The 22,303-nt window shown below is 40.5% G+C and overlaps 1 protein-coding gene across 11 annotated transcripts in view; it reads right to left on the bottom strand.

Annotated features, from left to right (window-relative positions):
- Positions 1-22,303, bottom strand: part of tenm4 (teneurin transmembrane protein 4) — a 141,773-nt gene that overhangs the window by 104,590 nt on the left and 14,880 nt on the right. For all 11 annotated transcript variants that reach the window (XM_084019517.1, XM_084019515.1, XM_084019516.1 and 8 more), the window contains exons 2-3: positions 4,742-5,028; positions 2,997-3,269 (exon numbers count right to left, since the gene is read on the bottom strand). In XM_084019517.1, the coding sequence (XP_083875643.1) occupies positions 2,997-3,269; positions 4,742-4,964 (496 nt within the window). In that variant the 5' untranslated portion in view covers positions 4,965-5,028. The remainder of the gene's footprint in view (positions 1-2,996; positions 3,270-4,741; positions 5,029-22,303) is intronic.

Here is a 22,303-nt window from a genome sequence, read left to right on the forward strand (position 1 = left end):
TTGCCTTGAAGCAATGCCTACAGCAACTAGGATTTGAGTAATGGGCAATAAAAAAAGAATAAAAAATCTAACTCCAGAAACTAAATATCACAAGAGTACCATTTTTTTCCCGACTATTCATTGGCATATATATATATATATATATACTACTCAAACAAATTACATTTTGTCTGTAGAAAAATACCAGTGTTATTCACATAAGCACTGTTCAACAGGAAGTGTGTAGGTATTTTCTCTGCAGGTTATGAAAAACAACAACAACAGTTCCTTGTTTTTGCTTTTGTAGTCATTTCCACTGCCGGCTCTCATGGTTTCAGAAACATAATAGTCTAGCCATAACAGTGGGGGAAAGTTGGGATGGAAGGACACATCTGGATAAGGTATAATCAGGTAGAAACCCAAGAACAGCAGCCCTCCACCAAACACAGCAGGTTGGGCTTGCCTCCTTGCTGTTCAGCCTCTGTATGATGCGCAATGACTCAGCAGTCATTGCCTGCTGGAAGTGTCCCCAAGGGGCTCCCTAGGGACTAGAGGCATGCTGGGTAGGAGACACACACCTGTACACACTGCATGAATGCACTTTAAACACTAACCAATCCATACACATGCGGCAGTAGCAGTCCATGGAGACTTGGCTTGGAGCTGGAGGGTAGGTGGTTCATGTCCTGCACGGACCAGTCAGTACAGGGTGTGAACTGGCAGCTGGAGTGGTGCCAGTTCCCCTCCTGGATACTGCCGACATGCCCTCGAGCAGGGCACCAGACCCTTAACTGCTTGTGGCACTGTGCTATGCGGCAGCCCCATCACCCCTACATCTATCCACATTAATGTATGTCTGTAACTCCTGTCTGTCTGTGTGTGTGTGTGTGTGTGTGTGTGTGTGTGTGTGTGTGTGTGTGTGTGTGTGTGTGTGTGTGTGTGTATGTATGTATGTATGTGTGTGTATGTATGTATACTGTATATATATATATATATATATATATATAGGCCTCAGAATCACTTGCGCATCAAGAAAATTGTTCCATAACCGCTATAGCTTATTTGCATGCATTAAAAGCAGGGTCAAGCAAGTCACATGAAGAGGGGGAGAACTGCCCAGCAGCTTGAATACATTAAAGCAGAGTAAATGGTTTGTTGATTTAAAGAGATTAAAGCACACACAAGCAGGCCTGCTCGATGGATTTTAATTAACTTGCCATATATAAATTGTATGTTATCAGGCATTACTGAATTAAATGTTTAATACAAGTGCTCTTTCTGCTCGGGTGAGTTGAATAAAAAGCTACTTAGAATCTTGATTGGGTATCGCAGATGTAGCACAATGCTGAATATATTCCAGTGTAGCAACCCCTGAACAGCCATCCAAGGAGGTTCTCTTTAATTATGTACAATACAGCCAAATTCAAGTCCCCTGGCATCTCAGATGATCAAGCAGAGGGATGCCACGTTCTCTCCCCGAGTCATTCGGGCAAATGGATTCCACTTCCAAGAGTTATTTCTGTCAGTTATAATAAGAAGCTAATACATAATGTGACACACTCTGAAATGCAAAACTATTCACAAGGTTCTCTGCAAAGCTATGCAGGGGCAATTAGAAATGTGCCGCTAGGCCCTTGATGAATTCCTCTATCTCTGAAGTATCCTGGGAACAGTATCATCAATCTGCCAGTTAATATGCATGATTTAGGTTTGTGTTCAACTTCGCATAATGGAAAACAAAACTTGAATTTCAGCACATACTACTTCTGTGTCAAAAAAGGATGAATCTATCTTGGCAGAAATTCAGGTAAAGAAATGCGGAAAGGAGTAGGCATTATGGACACAAAAGGGCTGTGTGGGGGGAAAGTGAATCAGTCTGCCAGGTACTGCCTCCACACTGCCCTGAATTCACTTTAAGAGCTTTTTCTTTCAGTGTATCAGCTAACCGAGCAATTAATAATTTGTAACAAATAAGTGCCTGGGAGGACTGGGCTTAGTACCCAAATGTTATTTCTGCTTCCAAATGGAATTCTGCATTATCATGATGTGATAACACACTGATACGCTGAATATAAATTTAAAGAGAGTATCTTCAGCAGTATCTTGCTATGGTTCACAGTCACTTATTATCTGTGCTCAAGTGACCTTCTGAGCAAGCACAAAGGCTCATCTGGCCCTTGGGGGAAACACCAAGCCACAGAAAGTTATATCCAATACATATGGCTTCCCGTATCTTGGCACTGATTTCACCAAGAAACCTGCCAAACTAGTTCCTATCAAAGTCCACACATACAGAGACTCCCATACTGCAACACAAATAAGAAAGCAGAGGTGATGATATTCCAATGTCCTGGCTGTGTTAGAACACTGGTAATGGTCTTTTTTGCATGTCAGCCAATACTGAATATTGATCCGATACCAGTATTTAATTAATAAGACGTATGCTTCATTCTGTGAAAAGTGACTGCGATCATGTGTAAGGCAACATCAGACTAGCAAACATTACTTGTCAACAAAAAATGGAACAAATAAATTCATATATATAAAATGATTGAAATTTTAATTATTATTTAAATAAAAAGCAATGCACTAGAAATTTGGGACCAGGAATTAACAGGAATTATCATTTAGATATAGAGAATTAAATGGAATAGATGAGACCCATTGTCTCCAATATGCGATGCAGTTATTTGAATGGGTGCATCCTTAGCAAAAATGTCAACATCAGTTTAGTCGGACTGAAAGAAGTTACTGAAAGTGTCAAAATGTACACATTCACGAAGATAGAAAAGACCCAACTCATCATCTGGCTGTATTCCAAACAAACTCAAACAACACAATCATCATGTAGTCTAGACATGCAGCCTTTTTTGTTGTCTCAAAGACATATCATGTAATTCTGCCTCAGTGTACAAAAAATAAACAACTCTTTTCCATTCAGACATCAAAATCAAATCCACATTGAAAAAGTACACATCAGCTTGCCAGATAAGGACCGGTAAAGAAGAGTGCCCTACCGTTTTCTGTGTTCTCGTGTTCAGTGTCTGTGAGAGTGAGATTGGAGTTGGCCCTGCTGGAGAGGCACGAGCTGCGGCCGGACTTGGTGTTGCTGCGGCCCCATAATCTGACTGCATGCTCCGGCGACATGATGCCGTCCGTCTCCGTGTCGGCATCTGAGCCCACGCTGACCGAGTAGTCGCGGTGCGGCATCCCCAGGTCAGTCCTGTACGTGGCTACGTGGGATGGGAGAGCCTCTCCAAAGCCAAGGTTTCGAAGGGAAAAATCTGCCCCTGCAGCAAACCAATAAACACAAAGCTCTGGTGATTAATCCTGCCGTTAACTGAATCAGTCAACACAATGACCTGTATTCAATACCTAATTGACAGGAATATACACATTTCATCCTCTATGAATTCTTCACAATAAATGTCCCCTTGTTATTTTTTTAATGTATTTTGAAGCAGCGAAATTAGTTTTCATCGGTGGTAACTTAATACGACTCAGACAGCAGGTCTCAGTTGGGCTCCAGCCCCGGTTTCCCTCCTCTCTTCCCTTTGCTCTCCTCAGGAGAGGAACTCCACATGTGGGGGGGGGGGGGTGATGCCTGAACTAGGCTACACAAATTGTCCACATTGTCCACACCGCATTGAGATCCAAAACTCAATGCAAGCCACCTCGACATGTGGTCTGGCTGAACGGATTCCCAATGCAATGCGAAGATCGATCTCGGGGTGTACAGACTTGACAGTAAACGCGTCCTGGCATGATGAGATGACAATGACAGATGAGTCTTGTTCCTACCACAAGGAATCACCAGAGTAGAACATTTAAAAACCAAACACATCTGGGGCTTGGAAGTAAATACGGCTATGTTTTGGATTTGTTTTTGTTCCTTAACAACAGCTGTTTTAAAATGCCAAATTCAAAGCTTGTATGTTTTTCAATGTTGTATTTGAAAACTGAGACATCCGTCTTCTGTTTCCTCTCCCCTTAGTTCTGTAACAAAGTATTTTGAATTACCACTGCAGGGCAGGAGACTTGTAAAGCTGTCCTTGGAGATTTGTGAATATCACTAGATCATGTACCTAGTGAAAATGTAATTCATTTATTAAATACATACAAGGTTCAGTCTTCCAGTGCACTACATATGGCCTGTCTCATTATGATTTAAAATTCCCCTTCTTTTTTTAAAGTACCGGTAAATTAGTTTCAGTTAGACTTAATGCTACCTTGAACAGTGCCATCACATCAGATTTGAAATTATATATCAATAATATATCTGAAAGGGCAGGTAAGGGTATGCATGACTTCCATACAGTTTTAGATACATAGGAAGTTCAAAACCTGGCCACCTCTGTTAATAGTCAAATATGCAGGGTAACCTCTATAGCAACTGAACGTAAATCAGCAAGAGTCCTCATTAAAAAGCAATGGCAAGTATGTGAGACCGTTCAATGTTAGTGTAGATACTTATAGATGAATCATATTGAGGTCTGATCTAGTCTGCATGCCGTAGTTGGCAAGATACTGAACCCCAGATTACGCCGAAGATGTGTGAATGTGTAGCTTCTGATGTGCAGGCGGCTCCTCTGCCATCAGTGTATGAATGTGTGTGTGAATGGATGGGGAATAGTGTAAAGCACCTTGAATAGCTAGTAGCTAAAAAAGCGCTATATTAATGCAGGTCCATATACCATATCGATTCTATATATAACAGATAACTTTTACAAAATAAGCACGGTATTTCATAATAACGGCCAACCTTGCCGGTTGAACTCGTCCACTTCGTGATGAACCATTTCCTTGACACGGCTCCCGTAGGCCATCCTTGAGTCATGGTCGAAGGCCTTGAGTGTTTCACTGGAGCTGTAGGATTTGGGATTGGGTTTGCCATCCTCACTGTCTGCAGAGGAACTGGTGTAGCGGCGCTCGGTGTCCTGCCGTGCAGTGAGTGAGCGGTAGGGTCTGCGTTCTTTCACTTCCATGGCTGCCTCCACACAACTGTCGACGTCAAATAGGGGTTACAATGCCAGTTTAGTTTGAGGTATTCTGCAGAGGGAAAACAAACACAAAAAGGCACTTGATGAAAACAATGGTCAACAGCAGTGTTGTTTTCAATAAATACATCATCAAAAAACATGGATTGACTATGATTTTAAGATGTATAATGTTAGTTCACGTTAAAAAAAACATCACTGATCATTTGAATTAAAAATCACTGATACACACACACACACACACACACCAAGTAACCGTGGCAATAAAGAAAATGCAAATGCATGTCTCTAACCAGCAGTGTACGCATGGCTCAGCACACACAGGGCGAGCACGAAGAACCACCAGGATTAGATTTAATAAAATATGGCACAACAAATCTTGCACCTATAAAGTTTACGGTGCAAGTCTCCCACAAATTTTCTATTTTATGTGCCGTATAGAAACGCAGGGCCTCCAGCATCTGTAAAAGTGGCAGGTGTCCTTCCATGAATTGTGTTGTTTGTAAGTTACAAATCATCACCAGTTGAAAACTGAGGAGCCAAACAAATCTAGGCCTACACTGAACCAGCAGAGATGATTAAAATCTGAAACATAAAACCACAACTGTCAAATAGCACACAGAGTACAAGATCAATAGAGAGGGAATTTTAGCATTCAGCTATTTTATTATCTTGCCTCGAGGAACACAAGATTTAAGTTATATAAAGAAACATGCTTTGAAATAATTTTAATACACTAAAATATAATCATTTTTGGTCATGCTGTATAATTATTCCCCCAATGAAAAATGGAAAAGAGAGGGAGGAAAAACATGATGGCAACATGATATAACTGTATGTGTAATATTCCAGAATTTGACTGACATTGCCTTGCAAACGGGTCATTCCAAGAGACCACATGGTTTAAAGATATTGAGTTGGATTAACGAACGTCAATGTGGATATCAACCTGATTAAAGGCTTGCTCACTGTGTACTTTGATGCTCAATTACCCAACATGGGGAATTAGTGAATCAGATATTGCAGCAATCTAATATAATTTCCTGCCAAATGCATCGTCACGATGATGTATCCATAATTGAATATCTTGAGCTAAAAACTTCATCTTTCACGCTGCAGAATACTTCTGTAGGCTACTCCTCGCTCCCCCACTCCAAAGTGTATGCAGGATGCAGTCACCGGATAAGAGAACACAGCTCTTTGAGCAAGAGATAAAAACTACTCATGGCAAATCTGGGAGTTTTTACTGACAATATGCCTGTGTTGTTCTGACAAGGATTTTTCCACAAGATAAGCTCTTTATGAATACTGTATGAGATTTATGCTGGACGGAACTATAAACAATAATCCCTTGTGAACTATATTTGCCCCTGCTTTAAAAGAAATGTGTTATTGAAGACACCATTGTTGGGTTTGGGGGTTTCTTTTTGTATGTATTGACAGCTGAAAGACCCCAGTGATTAATGACTTGGGGCCTCAACACCAGGACCTCCGCCACACGGGGGGAAGAAAATACCCCCACTCTGCAGCCGCAAGGGCACTTCAGCTGCTCCTAAGATTTCAGATGCAGCTTGTATGGGTTGCTAATTTTTACCGTTCTCCTCAAGATCCTCGATGCTATGCAAATGTGAGAGAGTGGAGAACAAGCAGCGTTCTCAAGTTTCAAGAATGTTGTGTAAAGTGCATTGTTTTTGTTTCTAAAGAGTTGGGCTCAGTTCTTTGACCATCTCTCTTCTGCACAGCCCTTTCTCCTCATTATTAATCAGCTGGTATGCCATGAGATGCATATTTGAGGCCATGGGAAACCCAGAGGAGTTTGGTTTTAGAAAGCAACAGGCCATACACAACAGACAACAGATATGGGATGCAAATGTCAGGTCCACAAAACGTATCCACCTTAAGTGCAGCTGTCAGAAGGTTTTACAAAAATCATAGTGTAAAACTAAACAGTGTTGTTCTTCATAAAGTGACTACATCTGACATTATAATTGTGTTCCAGCGCCACAGCCCAAAGCTGTTGTTCTTGTTTGTCTGTCTAGGTCTAAATCCTGGGAGAAGGAACCAAAACAAAGAAAATGACACATTATTTTAGCGTGCTGAACGTAATAAACAGGAGGTTTTGTTAAACAAAGATGTCTCAACAGTAACAACTGATAAGGACTATTTTATAAGTGTTACTATCATCTCATATAAAGACACAGGGGACTGGAAGAAGGAGCCATAACACTGAAGGAGAAAGTTAATGAGGATGCATTCACAAAGACTCAGTTAGAAAAGTTATTAACAAAGACCAGTGAAAATTGACTGCCATGGATTGAAATCTCAGAAACGAAGATAACGATCACATGCTTTCATTTCAAAGACACAGTTCCTCTAAGGCTGCAGAGTGTGAGCGGTGCCAAAAAGAAGCTAACTGCATATCTATGCTGTGATCCAAAATCAATTGAGGTCTCTCTGGATATACAAAAGAAATGATGGATGGTCTGTTTGTCCCTTTAAAACAATTGCACACTCTACATTTTTCAATTGCATTGTCTACAATTGGCCACAGTCAGGTGTGTCTGTGGTTGTAAGGCAAATGTATTGTAGCTGTCAGCAGAGTACTTATGTGGTTCTGCAGAGAAAGTGTTGCAGCGGGCGATGAACAATAATTTGACTCATCAGACAGTGATGTTGCATAAGATACCTTGCTGTGTGTTGAAACGTGTACGGGGAGGTGATGACTGCAGATTCAATAATGTTTTTTATATTATATTATATTCTTGAAGAGAAAACAATTTGGAAACACAGTCTGTTTGTCAAGCTGTAAATCACCTGAGAAATATTAGACATGGTAGAAAGTCTGACCAACACTGCGTTCCAAATCACGTACGTTTCTTTGAACTTTAAGTACATACAATGGCTGCGTGCAGTATACATTCAATTCATCTCATCACAACTTCATCATAACATGGCACCTTGAATTTGACCCTCTTGCTCATAGAGCCATTGTGCACTGTGACTCAGAATACCAAGAAACGCTTGCTGCTTGAATGCTGCAAAATGTGACCAAGGACATCCTGGTATTTATTGTCAAACTGCATGTATTGCAACATATGAAATATTTTTGTGGTAGTCTGTTAATATGGGAGTTGGAATGAATAGCTATTATGCATTTCAGGGTTTCTATGGTGCGCCCATCAACGGAGAACAGATCATGTTCAGCCAAATTATAATACTGAGGTCATCACAGGTAAATATAAGACCATTTAACCTGCTCAAGAAAACGCTTCATCACAATGGTATCAATTAACACAGGAAAATTGCCTGGTTTCTCCAGGATTGTCTCGGTTGCAAGCTGGGTGTCCCAAGTCCTGTTGAATACCCGCTTATTACCCAATAATAAACCATGCAAAATGAAAATATGGTAACACTAAGGCAGTGTATGATCAGCAACATAGACATATAATAAAAACCTTCGGCAGCTACCAGCAGCAGGATAGTAACAACCTGCACCATCAACAACATACACAATCAGGCCATTATTTCCCAAGCGTTTACTGCCATGACAATTTTGTGTGAAAAAATGTAATCATCTTTGCCACTACCCTTGCAAACCCCAAGTCTGCCGGTGGCACAGCTTGAACATGCACTTAAAGGAGTTACAAGAGCAAAACACAAAATGAAGCACAATCAAGCAAGGATTGTTTTAAAAAAATATACCAATCAATTATTATTATTTGAGTAAGTCATGAATAATAAAGGTTTCATTTTAAAATTGTCGTTTTTTTTCCTTGACAAGCTGTCCAAAACCCAAAGATGTTCAAATTAAAGAAAATTCTCTTATTTATGCTTGTTGTACAAATGATGAGAGATTGCTAGTATAAATTCACGTATATCTCAAACTGTTTTTTTCTTTCTTTTTATTTAATTGTATAATTCTGGATAGAAGACAATTTTAAAGCCGTAAACAAAACGGTTAGGATGAAAACTTTGTTGCTTGAACCAACCTATAAAACAACCCACCCACCAGTCCCCACAGTGGGTTATAGAAGCTCCTATTTAAAACGCTCATGGTGGTTTTTGCTGGGCACATCACTCTGACCATTGCTCCCGTGTCAGGAGTTAGTTAAATATGGGATCTAAATACGTGGGAGGCATTTGGGGTACAATATAAATGCAAATGGCTCTGTACTATCCATCAAACAATTAGCAGTGTGCTGAGAATTGCTATTCAGTGCTGCTGCATATAAATCCAGCCTTCTCTCTGCACACAACCCTGTTTTCCATGATAATTAACCGCTTGCTGCTCTTTACATGTCATAGTTGTTTCAGGCAAAATCCACAACCAAATGCTTGCTAATATTCTAAGGCAACACAGAAAACATACAAAGTAACACACATTCACATTGTTTGGCAAATCCTTTGGAGTATAATCTAAAATGATTACAGCTTACTTGTCTGTGAAATCACTCTGTAATTAGTAATAAGACGAAGTAATTATCACTAAGATTGAGACATAATGCGCTAATGATTAATGGTGACATTTTAAGACAAATGACTGCCGATATAGGCTAAAGTTTATGAGCTGAATATTTTTTGGCTTTCAGTTGTTAATGTCAATAATCATAATAATAATCATATAAATGAACATAATTGAATACTTCAATCCAAATAACAATTACGATTGTATGTTATCAACATATATTGCATAAGATACACTTTTAAAGTATATTTTTTGGTTTGGAATAAAACATTTTTTTAATTATCTAACCTGGACACGTAGTCAAAGGATTAATGACAGTTAGCTCACAAGACTGCAGACAAACATCTACACACAAAAGCAGCCTGTAGCGCAACAGAGAAGAAATTTGGGAGGATATCAAGAACATTGTCTACAGGCTCTATTGAGAGCATGGAAAGCTCCATACAGGCACCACTTACTTCTTTTCTGGAAATCTTTCACATGCCTGGGCTCTATAGAAAGCCTCCTCGGTCAACAGAAAGGTGTGTTTTCAACAGAGGGAAAAAAGACTTTGGTAGAGGGGTGGGGGGTTGAATGGCTTGACAAACAGATCTGAATTCTGTAGCTCTCATGCAGGCTGGAGACGGGAGGGGGCACGGTGGTGGTGGGGGGCATCTCTGCAGCAGCCTCCTTCCGGGATCAAAAGCGAGCCCCGCCAGCGTATAAAACAGAATGCCTAAAAGCCTTAACATAAACAAAAGTAGCCTGGGAGCGCTGCGGCAGCACGCTCCCCGCTACTAATCACTCTAAGCAATTCAAGGTTTAGTCCTGTCAGAGGGAGCAGGCAATGGAATAATGCCTTTAAGCCTGCCTGGTAAATAACAGGGAGAAGCAGTCTATTTATTCACTTTCTGCCTTGATGTTCGTCCCTGACCTTGGCTAAATACAGCAAAGTGTTACATTTTGGACTGGACTCATAAAGTTTATGATAGTCCTGAGGTACAACTGAGACAACCAATACATGCAAGCTTCATGCAGGTTTAAAAGAGGACCTCTTCACTCTGAAGGGGCTTCTGTTCCCAAGCATGGCTGGTGAGGGCAGAGGTCACCCGAGTGTTGACCTGTCTCTTATTAGTCGACGATTAATCTCCACATTATCCTGTAGGCTAAACCGGAGTTTGATTTATGGTTTGGCCTGCGGTGAAACTTAACCTAATACCAGCTAAGCAATAATGAACTTACTGTAAACTTGCTACTGTCAAACTTACTGTTACAAATGTTTGAGGTTTGTGTTTAGCTGTAGCCTGAGGAGGGGCTATGGAACTGAACTGCTGCAAAACGATGCTCTGAACAAAAATATTTTTACGTGTTGTTCCAGAGCCCTGAGGATTAGTTCACTGGAATTACAGAAGTAATTTTCTCACTGCACGTAAATTATGTCCAATTCATATGCCAGGTTTTCAGATATATGCCTTTGAGATTTCAGTAAATACCCCTAATACAATGAAGGAGAATGCAATTCAGTTCCAAAATTGCATTTAAGAGAATTAACAGCAACATATTTCCAGAAAGCAATGTTCCCGTTTATCAAAATAATTAACAGACCTTGGTGTTTTCACGGAACTCCCTTCTAACTCTGTTATGTATGAGCAAAACCTTTAATAAAGAGCTTTTAGATGGCATCATAAGCTTTTTGGGAGCTATGTTTAAGATCATTAGCTATTTGGCAACAGGATGCGAACAGCTGGTTAAATTTCTAAATGTATGACTTAGCCATCTGAACAGATTTTTTAGCATACAGTTAATAATACTTGTTTGTACTGCTTTAACTGAGAACTGCCCTCATTTTGCTTTCAATCACTGAAAAACAGAGTTGTTGTTCATTCCATGTTTATTTGATAGGGACACTTACAATATACAAAGAGGAGAATTGCACAACAATTACCAAATGCAATGTATCACTGCATATATACAAGCTTATCATTTCTGATGCCTGTCCCTAGAAGGGTGAGTGAGCTCAAACCTGTGTGGCTTGTGTTTTGTATTGATCACATTTTGATGCATATTGTATGTTAATATAGTGTTGCCAATTCCATTTGGGTTAGCACCTTAAAATTATTCTTTACATTTCTTCATATACCAATGGATTTATGAAAATACTCTTGCTTTGGTCTCATTATAACATAACTGCGTGTACTGTACAGACCTTTTTTTGTATTGGCCTCAAGTATGCATGCAATTGATGTTGCTACATAATAGGGGATGCAAAATGAGGTGAAAGCTAATGTTTATTGTTTTTTCCCCCCAAGCACTTTATTAGTTTTCCATTCAGCCCCGAGAGTAGGCTGCCTCTGTAATTTAAAAGACACTGAAGAGTACTAAAGGTACAGAAATTAAAGCATTGTTTTCAAATACTAAAATCAAATGTCTGCAGTTTCTTGTAAAAATCCAATATTTACTAAATGAGTCACTGATGTTGTCACACCGTAATGCCACTGATGATCCTGCAGTTAAATGGATCCAAACATGCTGCATAAATAATTATTAGTAGAGTAACACTGTCATGTAAGTGTTAATTCCTCTATTTCTGTTTAAATAAATGCATTTATTAAACATTTTGTGAACATGTGTTCAAGAAAGATAGAAAATAATGATTACACACAGGAAAAATAATAAAGAGGAATGAAGTGAGGGAAAAAAATCTTTCTGAAATCACGGTAAATCACGGTAAATCCCGGTAAATCCAAACAGAGTCTAGGCTGAGTCAAGCAAGATTTCATTTGACTCATGGCATCAGAATTGTCTCAAATGGGTCTCAAGTGACCACTTGTGTTTGGATTTCACTTCCCTGCGCAATATGTAAACAACCATGTAAATCACTTCCATTTCTGTAGAAGTGAATACAGATGAAGTCTGTATTCATAACATACAGCACATTGTCTCACACATCCCTAAATTCCTCCAAAAGTAGCTCCAACATTTTGGATATGAATGTGTCTTCAAGGCCTTGATGCTGTCCACTTGTATTCAGATCACCCAAGACCTGCTTTTCTTCTATTAATCCCACCATCAAGCTGCCCAGTGGGATTCCTCCACTCAGCTCTCCTCCTTGTGTGCCAGGTTATGAAAACCAAGGCAAATACACAGCAACTGTGTTTCTTTTTAAGTCAAGCTGAAAGTACATTTGTCGAAGGAAAGAAACCACAACATATAATTGCCGATAAAGTATGAGCTAAAAAATAGAAACAAGTGTTAGGTCCTCGTCTGAGTAAAGTAGTAGCTGTTCAGCAAGGATACCTTACATTGCTATGATCAAAGTGCTATAGGTAAGAAAATAAAAGTTGTTGTTTTTTAGGGGGGGGGTTGTTAGTCGGTCATGCTATGCAGAGTCAAGGTGATTTGATCAAATCAAATTCCTCGTTTTGTCCTACATGCCTATCCTGTATCACTCAGAAATATGTCACAGTATGGAGCTAGATCCTCTTGAAATGCCGTTTCAGCTCAACCATAAGGAGCAGCTCCGAGTGGAACTCCCCTCAAAGAGACTGTGATAGTACTGTCACACTGCCGGATACCAATTACAACTCACTCACAATGGGGGTCCTGAGATTTCCTTATGATACGTAACTCATGTTGGCCAGAAAAAGATAGTGCACAGTAAAGATCACAGAATTATAAGGTCTTCCAATCATCCATCAACACTGTCATAGCCAGGAGCTCCTACCTCAGGAGAGAGCTAGCCATTTTACTCAACTTCCCTCCTCTTATATATTCTTGCTGGAGTTTCCTGGGACATTTGGCAATTCTGTGTATCACATCATAAGCCCCTTTTCGACCGCAGGAAGTTTCTCCGAGGACTAGAACCCTTTTGAGGAAGTCATTGCATGCCAACCGCAGGCACTGGGAACTAAATTGAGTTCCGGGGGGCATTTTCTGAAGAAAAAACAGGTCCCTGTCTGTCTGCAGGTAGTACTTTCTGAAAGTACAGGAACTTTCAGGGTGGGTTTTACAGGGATGACTGTTGCAGATACGTCAAACACACACGTCGCTATTTCAACTTCTATATCGGTCTGTACTACTTCATTCATAAAACTAGGAAGTAGTCTAGAATCGATTTAGGACCATTTTAAGACGAGAGCATTTCTCTTCGTTTGATGACATTAAAAGCAACGTAAGACTCTGCTGTCGACTTCCCCACTCATTTTAAAAAGACAAAGAGAAAAAGAGCATCGCATGAGCAGGTGGTAGTGGTAGAATAGAGAGAGAGAGCACGGCAGTGCAGCATTAAATGAGAGAATAAAAAGTAATTTTTCTGATTGTTTCACGGTGGGTACATCCAAAAGCACAAATAAATAACTATATTTCGATCCAATGTGCATCAGTAAATACTAGGCAGCATTAAATATTATCGCAGTGAGACAAAACCTAGGTGTTTTGGGTTTTTTTCGGGCACACTGCATCTTACAGTTGAATTTAATCCTGCAGTTATAGTTTAATTTAACCCTCATCACTCTAGATATTTAGGCCACTTTGAAAACACAAACAACAACAGGATGAAGGACCTTTTTGGTTGCTTAAAAAAAACCTTGATCAGGAATAATCAAGGTTTTTGATTATTACACACACACACACACACACACACACACACACAGATCAAAGTAAACTACCAAACAGTGAGTAGTACTATTTGTTTCAAGTGCCAATCACATAAACTGGGCTAATTAGGTTCCCCACAACAGGAATGATAACAATCTTAGCTGGGCTTTGCAAAATTAAAGAACCAACTAGGTGGGCATGAGACGATAGGAACACGAGAACTGTGTGATAACCTGATGCACAACAAGCAGCAAGCACATCTCTGCTGTAAGAGACAATAAAACCAGTGGCTGTTCAATATGAACAGTAAAAAATCAGCACACACAGCAAAGCTAGATGGAGGGTTCCTGCATGGTAATGATCTTACTCTTAAGTGCCTAACTGAGTCATGTCCGCAAGCCCTGCTTTGACAACCACACACCTCCCACATCTCCCATCTCAGCAGCCTCTGGGTGGGGCTAATCACTCAGTAGGTTTATCATCGATTGGACGACAGCTCCGGCTGTAAAGAAGGCTAGAAGGCGTGGCTGCTGCAGTGGCCTCCCGTAAACACACACTGCTTGTTTTCTACAGCCGAAAAGAGCATCGCAACATCACATTTTTAAACGAAGCCCTTCCGTAGAGCATGAGGGATGGAATTAATTTCGCCATCCTCCGTTACAGTACAGACAAGAATCCTGAGAGGATTTTCCTGCGGCACTGAGAGTTGGTGTATGCTGATGTGCCCCTCACTGATTATGACGTGAAATGGCTGACGGGGAGCTTGGCAGAACTGAGATGACCTGCACAATCCCCTTTTCTCTGAGGCCCAAGAGGTCTGCACTCTCTGATGCCAAAGGCTGAACATTAGACAGTGCTGAAGCTTATGCATAAACGCCTGTGCAATTTCTTCTTTGGCTTACTGACTTATCATGTTTTAATGCAGCTGCTGTTCCCTAAGGCAAGACTCCATGTTACATGTTATGGAAACACACAACAAATAAGGACAATGTATTTGTTCTGTTGTCTCTTTCCTGTCATCGTGATGGTTGATGCATATGAGGGAAATGCCCTTTCATCTATCAGGGCAGGGCACTGCATCCTCCTATGTATAGATTTAATTCTCCAAGTAAATTAGAATTGATCACCACAGCTCTAGGCCACAATCAGCATCCGTGATCTAATCAGGACCCGGCCCTAGACAGAAAAGGATACTTCCATAAATAAAAACCATGAGAGCCAGCAAGTGCCCATAACACTGGGGGGGATTTGATTACCCTCTCCCTCTCCACAGGTGTGCTTTTAGCCTCCTACCTTCAAAGGCCGCCAGTCTGATGTCACACTATGTGCACTGTTGTTTTCCTGCACTAAGGGTTTTACATCATACTTGCATCAGCGAATGTGAGCACCGAATGTTAGGAGTCACTGCTAAGCAGGCGATGCCCATAGAAGCTGGCTGAGGACGATCCCAGAGAGACAGGATCTGTCAGGAGCTCCTTGCCCAGCGAAACCCAGGGTAATAAATTACCCAGAATTAACACGTCATTCTGCGCTCCACACAGCAGCCGCACTCCACTCACGCCATGCTGCTTAATGGATCTATTAACCAAATGGATACAGGGGTAAACTGCTTTCAGAGCTGAAGTTCTTGTTTGGGATATGCTAACAACACAGGCTGAGAGAGATTTGCTCTTCCATTTAATACTAAGTTAATTTAAAATGCAGGTATGTTTTCATGCAGACTACTGTTGAAAACAAAATCTGCATTCTTGCTGAGGCAAAGTCATGTCATTTAGTGTAAGAACATGATTTTATTCATGCAGCTTTAACACATTGCCTATGTTTGAGTAGTGATCGTGTCCTGTGCTTCGTGTGCAAACAGAAAGGACTATGAAATGACAGCATGTTCAGAAGCCACCCACAGCGCTCCTTGTGTCACCTGTTTGGGAACTCCTCTGAGATGTGTCTCTACGGCCATTAAAAGCTTTGCTCTCCTCTTGATGCCTGTCACTGATAGCAGGGGATATTTAGTAGGGGATTCAAAATGCCAGTTGTGCAGCCTGTATCTCCTTGGCATCTTTGGCACCCAACCAGCACGGTGACACGCTGACAGTGTGACACACAACACAAGGCAATTTTTGACCAGTGCTCACTCATCACAAAAGGTAAACACAGATAAGAGAGAGGCTCATACTATTATTTCTTTTGGACTTGGCTGACATGTTTTGACTGTGGAGCAGGTGACAGACACTTTTAAAACGATAACCATCCTTTGCAAAAAAATAAGTAAGTAAAAAAAACTGGATGATATACGCAACTATGTGTGCCTGTGTTATTTTCTCATGTGCTCAAAATGGTATGGACTACACTACCAATAATACCTTTAACTTTATCTCTAAGCCATTAGAATAGCGGCAGTATTTCTTCCCCCTAAGCTTCAGTTTTCCTTTACTTCCCTTTCTGCATATTTTGCCTGCATCGCAAAGAAACTAGACCTCTGGAGCTACAATGAAATGTTGAGAGAAAGCAGGAACCTAAAAAGCATAAAACTATGAAATCTGAACATACGGTTGGTAGTTGCTGCAATGTAAAAATCCAAATTGATGACATTCCTTCATGCACAAAGTGGAAGAGATCAATCCCCAGTCAACCAAGGCTGCTGTTGCATTATATGCAGTTAAGTGGATTCTGATAGCATATTTCTTGTTGATTCTGTCTGAATTCAAGGAATTCAAAATGCACCAAGTGAATCTTGACTAAAGGGTTTCCAAGGCATTTTTATTGATTTATGTATTTTTCATTTTCAGTTATAACAGCATGGTTTGTTCCCTTTCATGCCCTTTGAAATGTACATTTTCAGGCTATATACATGTCATTTTTCTAACAGTACACTTTAAATATTTTTTTTAAATGAATCTCTACATGCTATCAGACTTTGATGAAGCAATACAGCACCCAATCACATCCACATGAGGAAATCTGCTTGATGGAAGCATTCCTGCGGGCATGACTCTTAAAACGCTGCAAACCTCTGCCTCGCTTTTCAGGAATCTAACCATTGCTGAAAGAAGACTGCCACTCAAAACCACATCCAATATGTGAGGAGTTAAGTGGGAAGAATCTGCCATTAAAATTGACTTCTTTGAATGTAATAACTGCAGGCTAAATGTATCCACTGAGACCAATTGAGAATACGAGTACTCAGGACAACAACATTTTTAATTCATGTCAGAACAGCGAAACAACTTTGCTTCACATGGTCACAAGGAGAATAGATAGACAGTCAAATCCACAATACTGTCCAGTCCAATTCAAATCATGGAAAATTAATATAGCGTCACCTTTTTTGATAACTGTTCTCCAAAAAGTTCTCACAGCATACGGACTTAGTAAAATGAAGATAGTGTGAAGCATCAAGGTTCAAAACCGGGAAGCTCACGTGTGCTCATTGTTTCCTGTTTAAGTGGGGTCAAGAAAGAACCCATTGAGTCGTGAGCATGAAGCCTCACCAAAAAACACCCACTCTTAGCCCGGCATACCATGGAGCATCTTCAAAGCACAAAGACAAGCCTTTATCCCCCTGCACTTAGGGCCCTCTCTCCTAAAACCTCTCATGGGGTGGACTTGCTTAAAGTTTAATGGGAAAGCTCATATTGAGTAGAGGACCTGGCAAGAAAACCTAAACTCTAGCCATCGTACTGGTTCTGCAACTGTGCGTTGTAGGGCATACATTACTACACGAGACGGAAAGATCTGGAGGCAAAGGAAGGAGTGAATAAAAATACTGAACAAATAGCACTTAATTGAGGTCAGTGTGATTGAACGCTGCAAGGCTCGGATGGCTTTAACATAGGTTCCAGATGGCAGGCTGTTATTTCACTGTGCCCTGCTAATACTGCAGGATTCGATGCTGGTAACCTGAGTGTCCCTTGGGCCCCCCGGCTCCTCCACTGCACTGGAATCAGGGCCAAGCTTCCTCCGCTGTTACTCTGCAGGTTTACTCAACTTTGGAAAGGGGGAGTGTTTGGATATGGTATTGGAGGAGGGGTGTGTGTGTGTGTGTGTGTGTGGGGAGGAGGGGGTTGTGCAATAGTGCTGGAACAAAGCATGTTAACACCATCTCTGTGTTTAACAAGTTTGGAAACAAGCAGGGATTTCCTTCAAATCCTCAATGAAGGGTATTTCACCTCTCCGTAACAGCAAGAGAGAATCCTGTCTTTCTTCCCTGTGCTGCCTCACGTTACACTGACTGAATCAACTAACTGTCTGAGAACTGGTAGACGTCAATATCTCTCATTGCTAATTCCTCAGTAAATTAGGAAGAAACACGCAGATCGATGCATCTTTGAAAACATCTTTTAAGCCATTGTATTCATGCAGTGTGTTGTTGGATTTGTGTTAAAGGTACAATACCACATTCAGAGCACAATATAGCAGCAAATACGGTGGAGTAATAACTACATGAGAAGAGAATGAAGTCACTCGCTCGCTGTGAAAGCATGCAGACATGTAATGCTAAATTGCAGTAAAGAAGCAGATAAAATGAATACTTAAATACAAACGTTTAATTACTTTGATATATTAGAGTGACTATCTATCAAAGAGTGTGTTAAAACAATGGCGGTTGATCATGTGACCCACTAATGAGGTGGCGACATTCCTGCGCAAAATTCAAAATGAGTGATGCTTTTTTCCGTCAGTCAGCAGCGGTTGGTCTGCCCAGGTGGAGCTACACACGGAAGCGTATGCTGCGTTTCATTGTAATCAGAAATTGGTAACTTCCAACTGCTGAGTCAGGCTCCCTCTAGTCTAGTGTTTGACTGACGCAACCAGGTACATTTCATTACTGCTGACTGGAATGGAGGATCAACAGCCAGAGAAAGAAGACCATTCAACTTCCAGTCCCAAGAAAAAGAAACAAAAAACTAATAGAAGTGAAGAAGGGCAAGTAATCAAGAAGCAAAGTGACGAAAACGAGGGAAAACTATGGACCTCCTTTCAGTGTGGAGCATTTGAAGGAATCACGCAGATGAGAGGCAGTCGACACTCAGCTTGCAGTTCAATCTACCGCCAAAGAGGCCGCTAGAAGCATCGTATCTCAAATCTTATGGATTGCCACTTTAATGAAGAAGTTATATAGAACTTACTTCTGGAATTGCCTTAATTTAAAAGCAGAATGAAGTAAACATTGAGGAAAAATACATTTACCTACATGATGTATTTGTACAAATTTAATCATTTAACACTAGCAGCCTATTATCCTCCAAGGTTAGGTAATTATAAATCAGGACCCTAACCTGTGGTTTCATGAATGCATCCACGCTGAATAATGAGCTCGATTCAAAGAGAACCAGTTTTAGGATCAGAACTATGTACAAGAAAAGCCTCTCTATTATACACACATTCTGTGTATAATAGAGAGGGCTTAGGTAAAGGAAAGAGCATTCGGAAGGACATTTAATTTTTCAAAGGATGGATATTTGAATGGAAAGTGCTTGCAGTACTGCATGTAAAGACGTATTGTAATGACACAGCAGTTAATGACCTTTTTTAGATTATCTGTCTTACTTAACACTGACCACCACAAGAGATGTAAGAGTCATTTGCCACCTGCCACCTGAGTTAAGTTGAATAAAGTTATGAATCATTGATTCTGCTGGGTCATTTGCTCTTTGACCTTGAAAACAGAATGAAAATGAGATTCAGAAAATTCCGATTTTTTACGACTGCAGACTGATCTGTCCTCATCTGATGTGAAAAATCATGAGATTAATTTGGGTAGATCATCACTCACACTTGTATTCAAATAAAGGGGCGCACACCATATATGCCACAACTACTGGAGAAATGAGATACTACCTACAGATACTTCCTAAAACTCTGAATTAATAAATACTTTTTAAACTAAAGTGTGACAGGGTGAAGCGAGATGGTATTTGCTTCTGGGTGTTTACTGCAACCCCACACATGTTTAAATATACAGTCTATCACAGCCAGTATTGATTTTTGAATTTTTGTATTCAAAATAACTTGGTGTTTTTCTGCATGTTATATAGCTATATCTCTTCTTATGACCCACAAACTGCTAAACCAGACTCAGGTGTCAGGCTGCCTCCTCTTACTCATTTTGGTCTTAGTTGACTAAGATTTCTTTTGTCGTTCCTTTTTTCTCATGCTGGATGACTTATTTCCAAGGACCTGATGAGCAAACCTCTGGTAAAATGGAGCTTTGTGCGATTCTTTGTGGAGAATCTTAAGTTTATAGATCGGTCGTGAAATTATCCAATCGTTTAATCAACTAAATTGTATGAGTGTTGAGTCACTAAGAATTTATTTAGTCAAGGACAGCCATGCTGTGTAATCCAGATTCCTTTTACTGAGGCCTTCCCAGGGCAATGTAGTAAAATCAAAGTCCTATTTCAGGAGTCAGCTCATCTGAACATGTTTTGTTGATTTATAATATAATATTTTACTATTAAGAAACAGTTGAGCCATCTCGGTTAGATGATTTGATTTCATATGCAGGAGATTTTATAGGCCCCTGCTTTTTAAAGCTACTCCTTTATGAGCAGGAGCTCATATGAGAATAGATCAGACTAGACCTCGCTCGGATCAATATCCAACACATAACTTGTTATTTTTCTATCTTTTGTTTCCGCCTCGTGTTTTATTTATTTTTAATTAGTTTTTCACCTTCTGGGGTTTGGCCAATCGAGTAGCAGTAGGCGTTTTTACACAGAGATTCCATCGTTATCACGGAAAGAAGAGCTCGTTTATAAAGAACTTTGGTTTGGGGCGCAACGCTGCAACGGTGTCTCGTTTTACAGAAGCATCACAGCTTTGCGGAACCAGACCATTACAAATTAACTAAGTGATTTGCCTAAGATATCATTTGACTAGTGATATATGAATGTAGTTGAGATCAACTCTCATCACATATTTCCAAATCTGAACAGTCAACATTTCTACATCTATTTCTATAGTCTTCTATATGTTCTTTTCCTGTCAGTGTGGATCTTCTCCTCCCAAAGTCCAAAGACATGCAGTCGGCAGTTAGGTTAACTGGCAACACTAAACTGCTCGTAGGTGTGAATGTGAAAGTGAATGGTGGGTCTGTCTTCATGTGGCAGCCCTGTGATTGACTGGGAACCTGTCCAGGGTGCACCCTGCCTCTCGCCCGATGTCAGCTGGGATTGGCTGCTCCAGCACCCCGCGACCCTCCGAGGATAAGCAGTGACAGATAAGTGATGGGCGGATGGAACCAAGCTATAGACCAGGCTCACTGATGGTCAAAACCTTGCAGAGTAAATGTACATGAAAAAAAAAAAGTATCCATGCAAGTAAATGGTACTGATGTATGCCTAGTCCACATATACACAGGGTTATTCCTCCCTCATCTTTAAAGCGCTGTCAAGGCCAGTCGGCAGGTTGGGCCATAAACACTCACACCTGCGACATTGGTGGCTGGGTCTGCATCGTGGAAGGTTTGCATTGGATACGTAACATTTATGAGTTGTAACAGTCCTGTTTGGAAATGATTTGGCCACGTCCACCACGCCCCATTGGTAACACCTTACAAAACTCTGTTTTCCATGTCTACGCTGAACAAAAACAATTGGGTGTGCACGGAAGGCCAAAACGTGGAAACAAAAGCTATGTTTACCAAAATACCCATGTACGTGTGGACTAGGCCATAGAGTGTTCACAGCCCACAGTGAAACACGGATTCCTCCAACTGACGTTAACAAATAAAAGTCAAATAAATAACTAAAACAGGAGGTATGAGCTTTTCAGCTGACTGCAATAAATAATCCCTGCTATGGGTCAAGTGGTGTAGCACAGCAGTTTCCTTTCTTTACTATGATATTCTTCCAACTCAGCACAACCGCAGCCTTCCCAGTTGTGATTTAAATCACATACCGGTAAGCTCTTTCTATGTCTCCGCTCGTGTTCGGGCGTACACAGAAAAACTGTTTCAAACACATACAGCTATGAAATAGCCTGGCCTGGAACAATGAGAGCTTGGCAAGAAGATACAGGTAAGTAATGGCTTTGAGTCGTGCTTTACCAGCACTATTACAGTCTGCACACAACCGTCACTCTCTTTGCACATTTTATTAACACAGACCATATGACGATAAGTTATTACAATGGAGAAGCTGATGCAAAAACAAAATATTAATAACTCAACCCCAGCAAATAAATAGATCCAAAGAGTATGTATACGAATATAATATAGAACTGTATGCATCTATATATCTTTCAGATCCTGATTGAGAATATTCATATATCTGCCAGCATCATAGTA

This window comes from Eutrigla gurnardus, assembly GCF_963514095.1.
Source record: "Eutrigla gurnardus genome assembly, chromosome: 10".
Taxonomy (NCBI): Eukaryota; Metazoa; Chordata; class Actinopteri; order Perciformes; family Triglidae; genus Eutrigla; species Eutrigla gurnardus.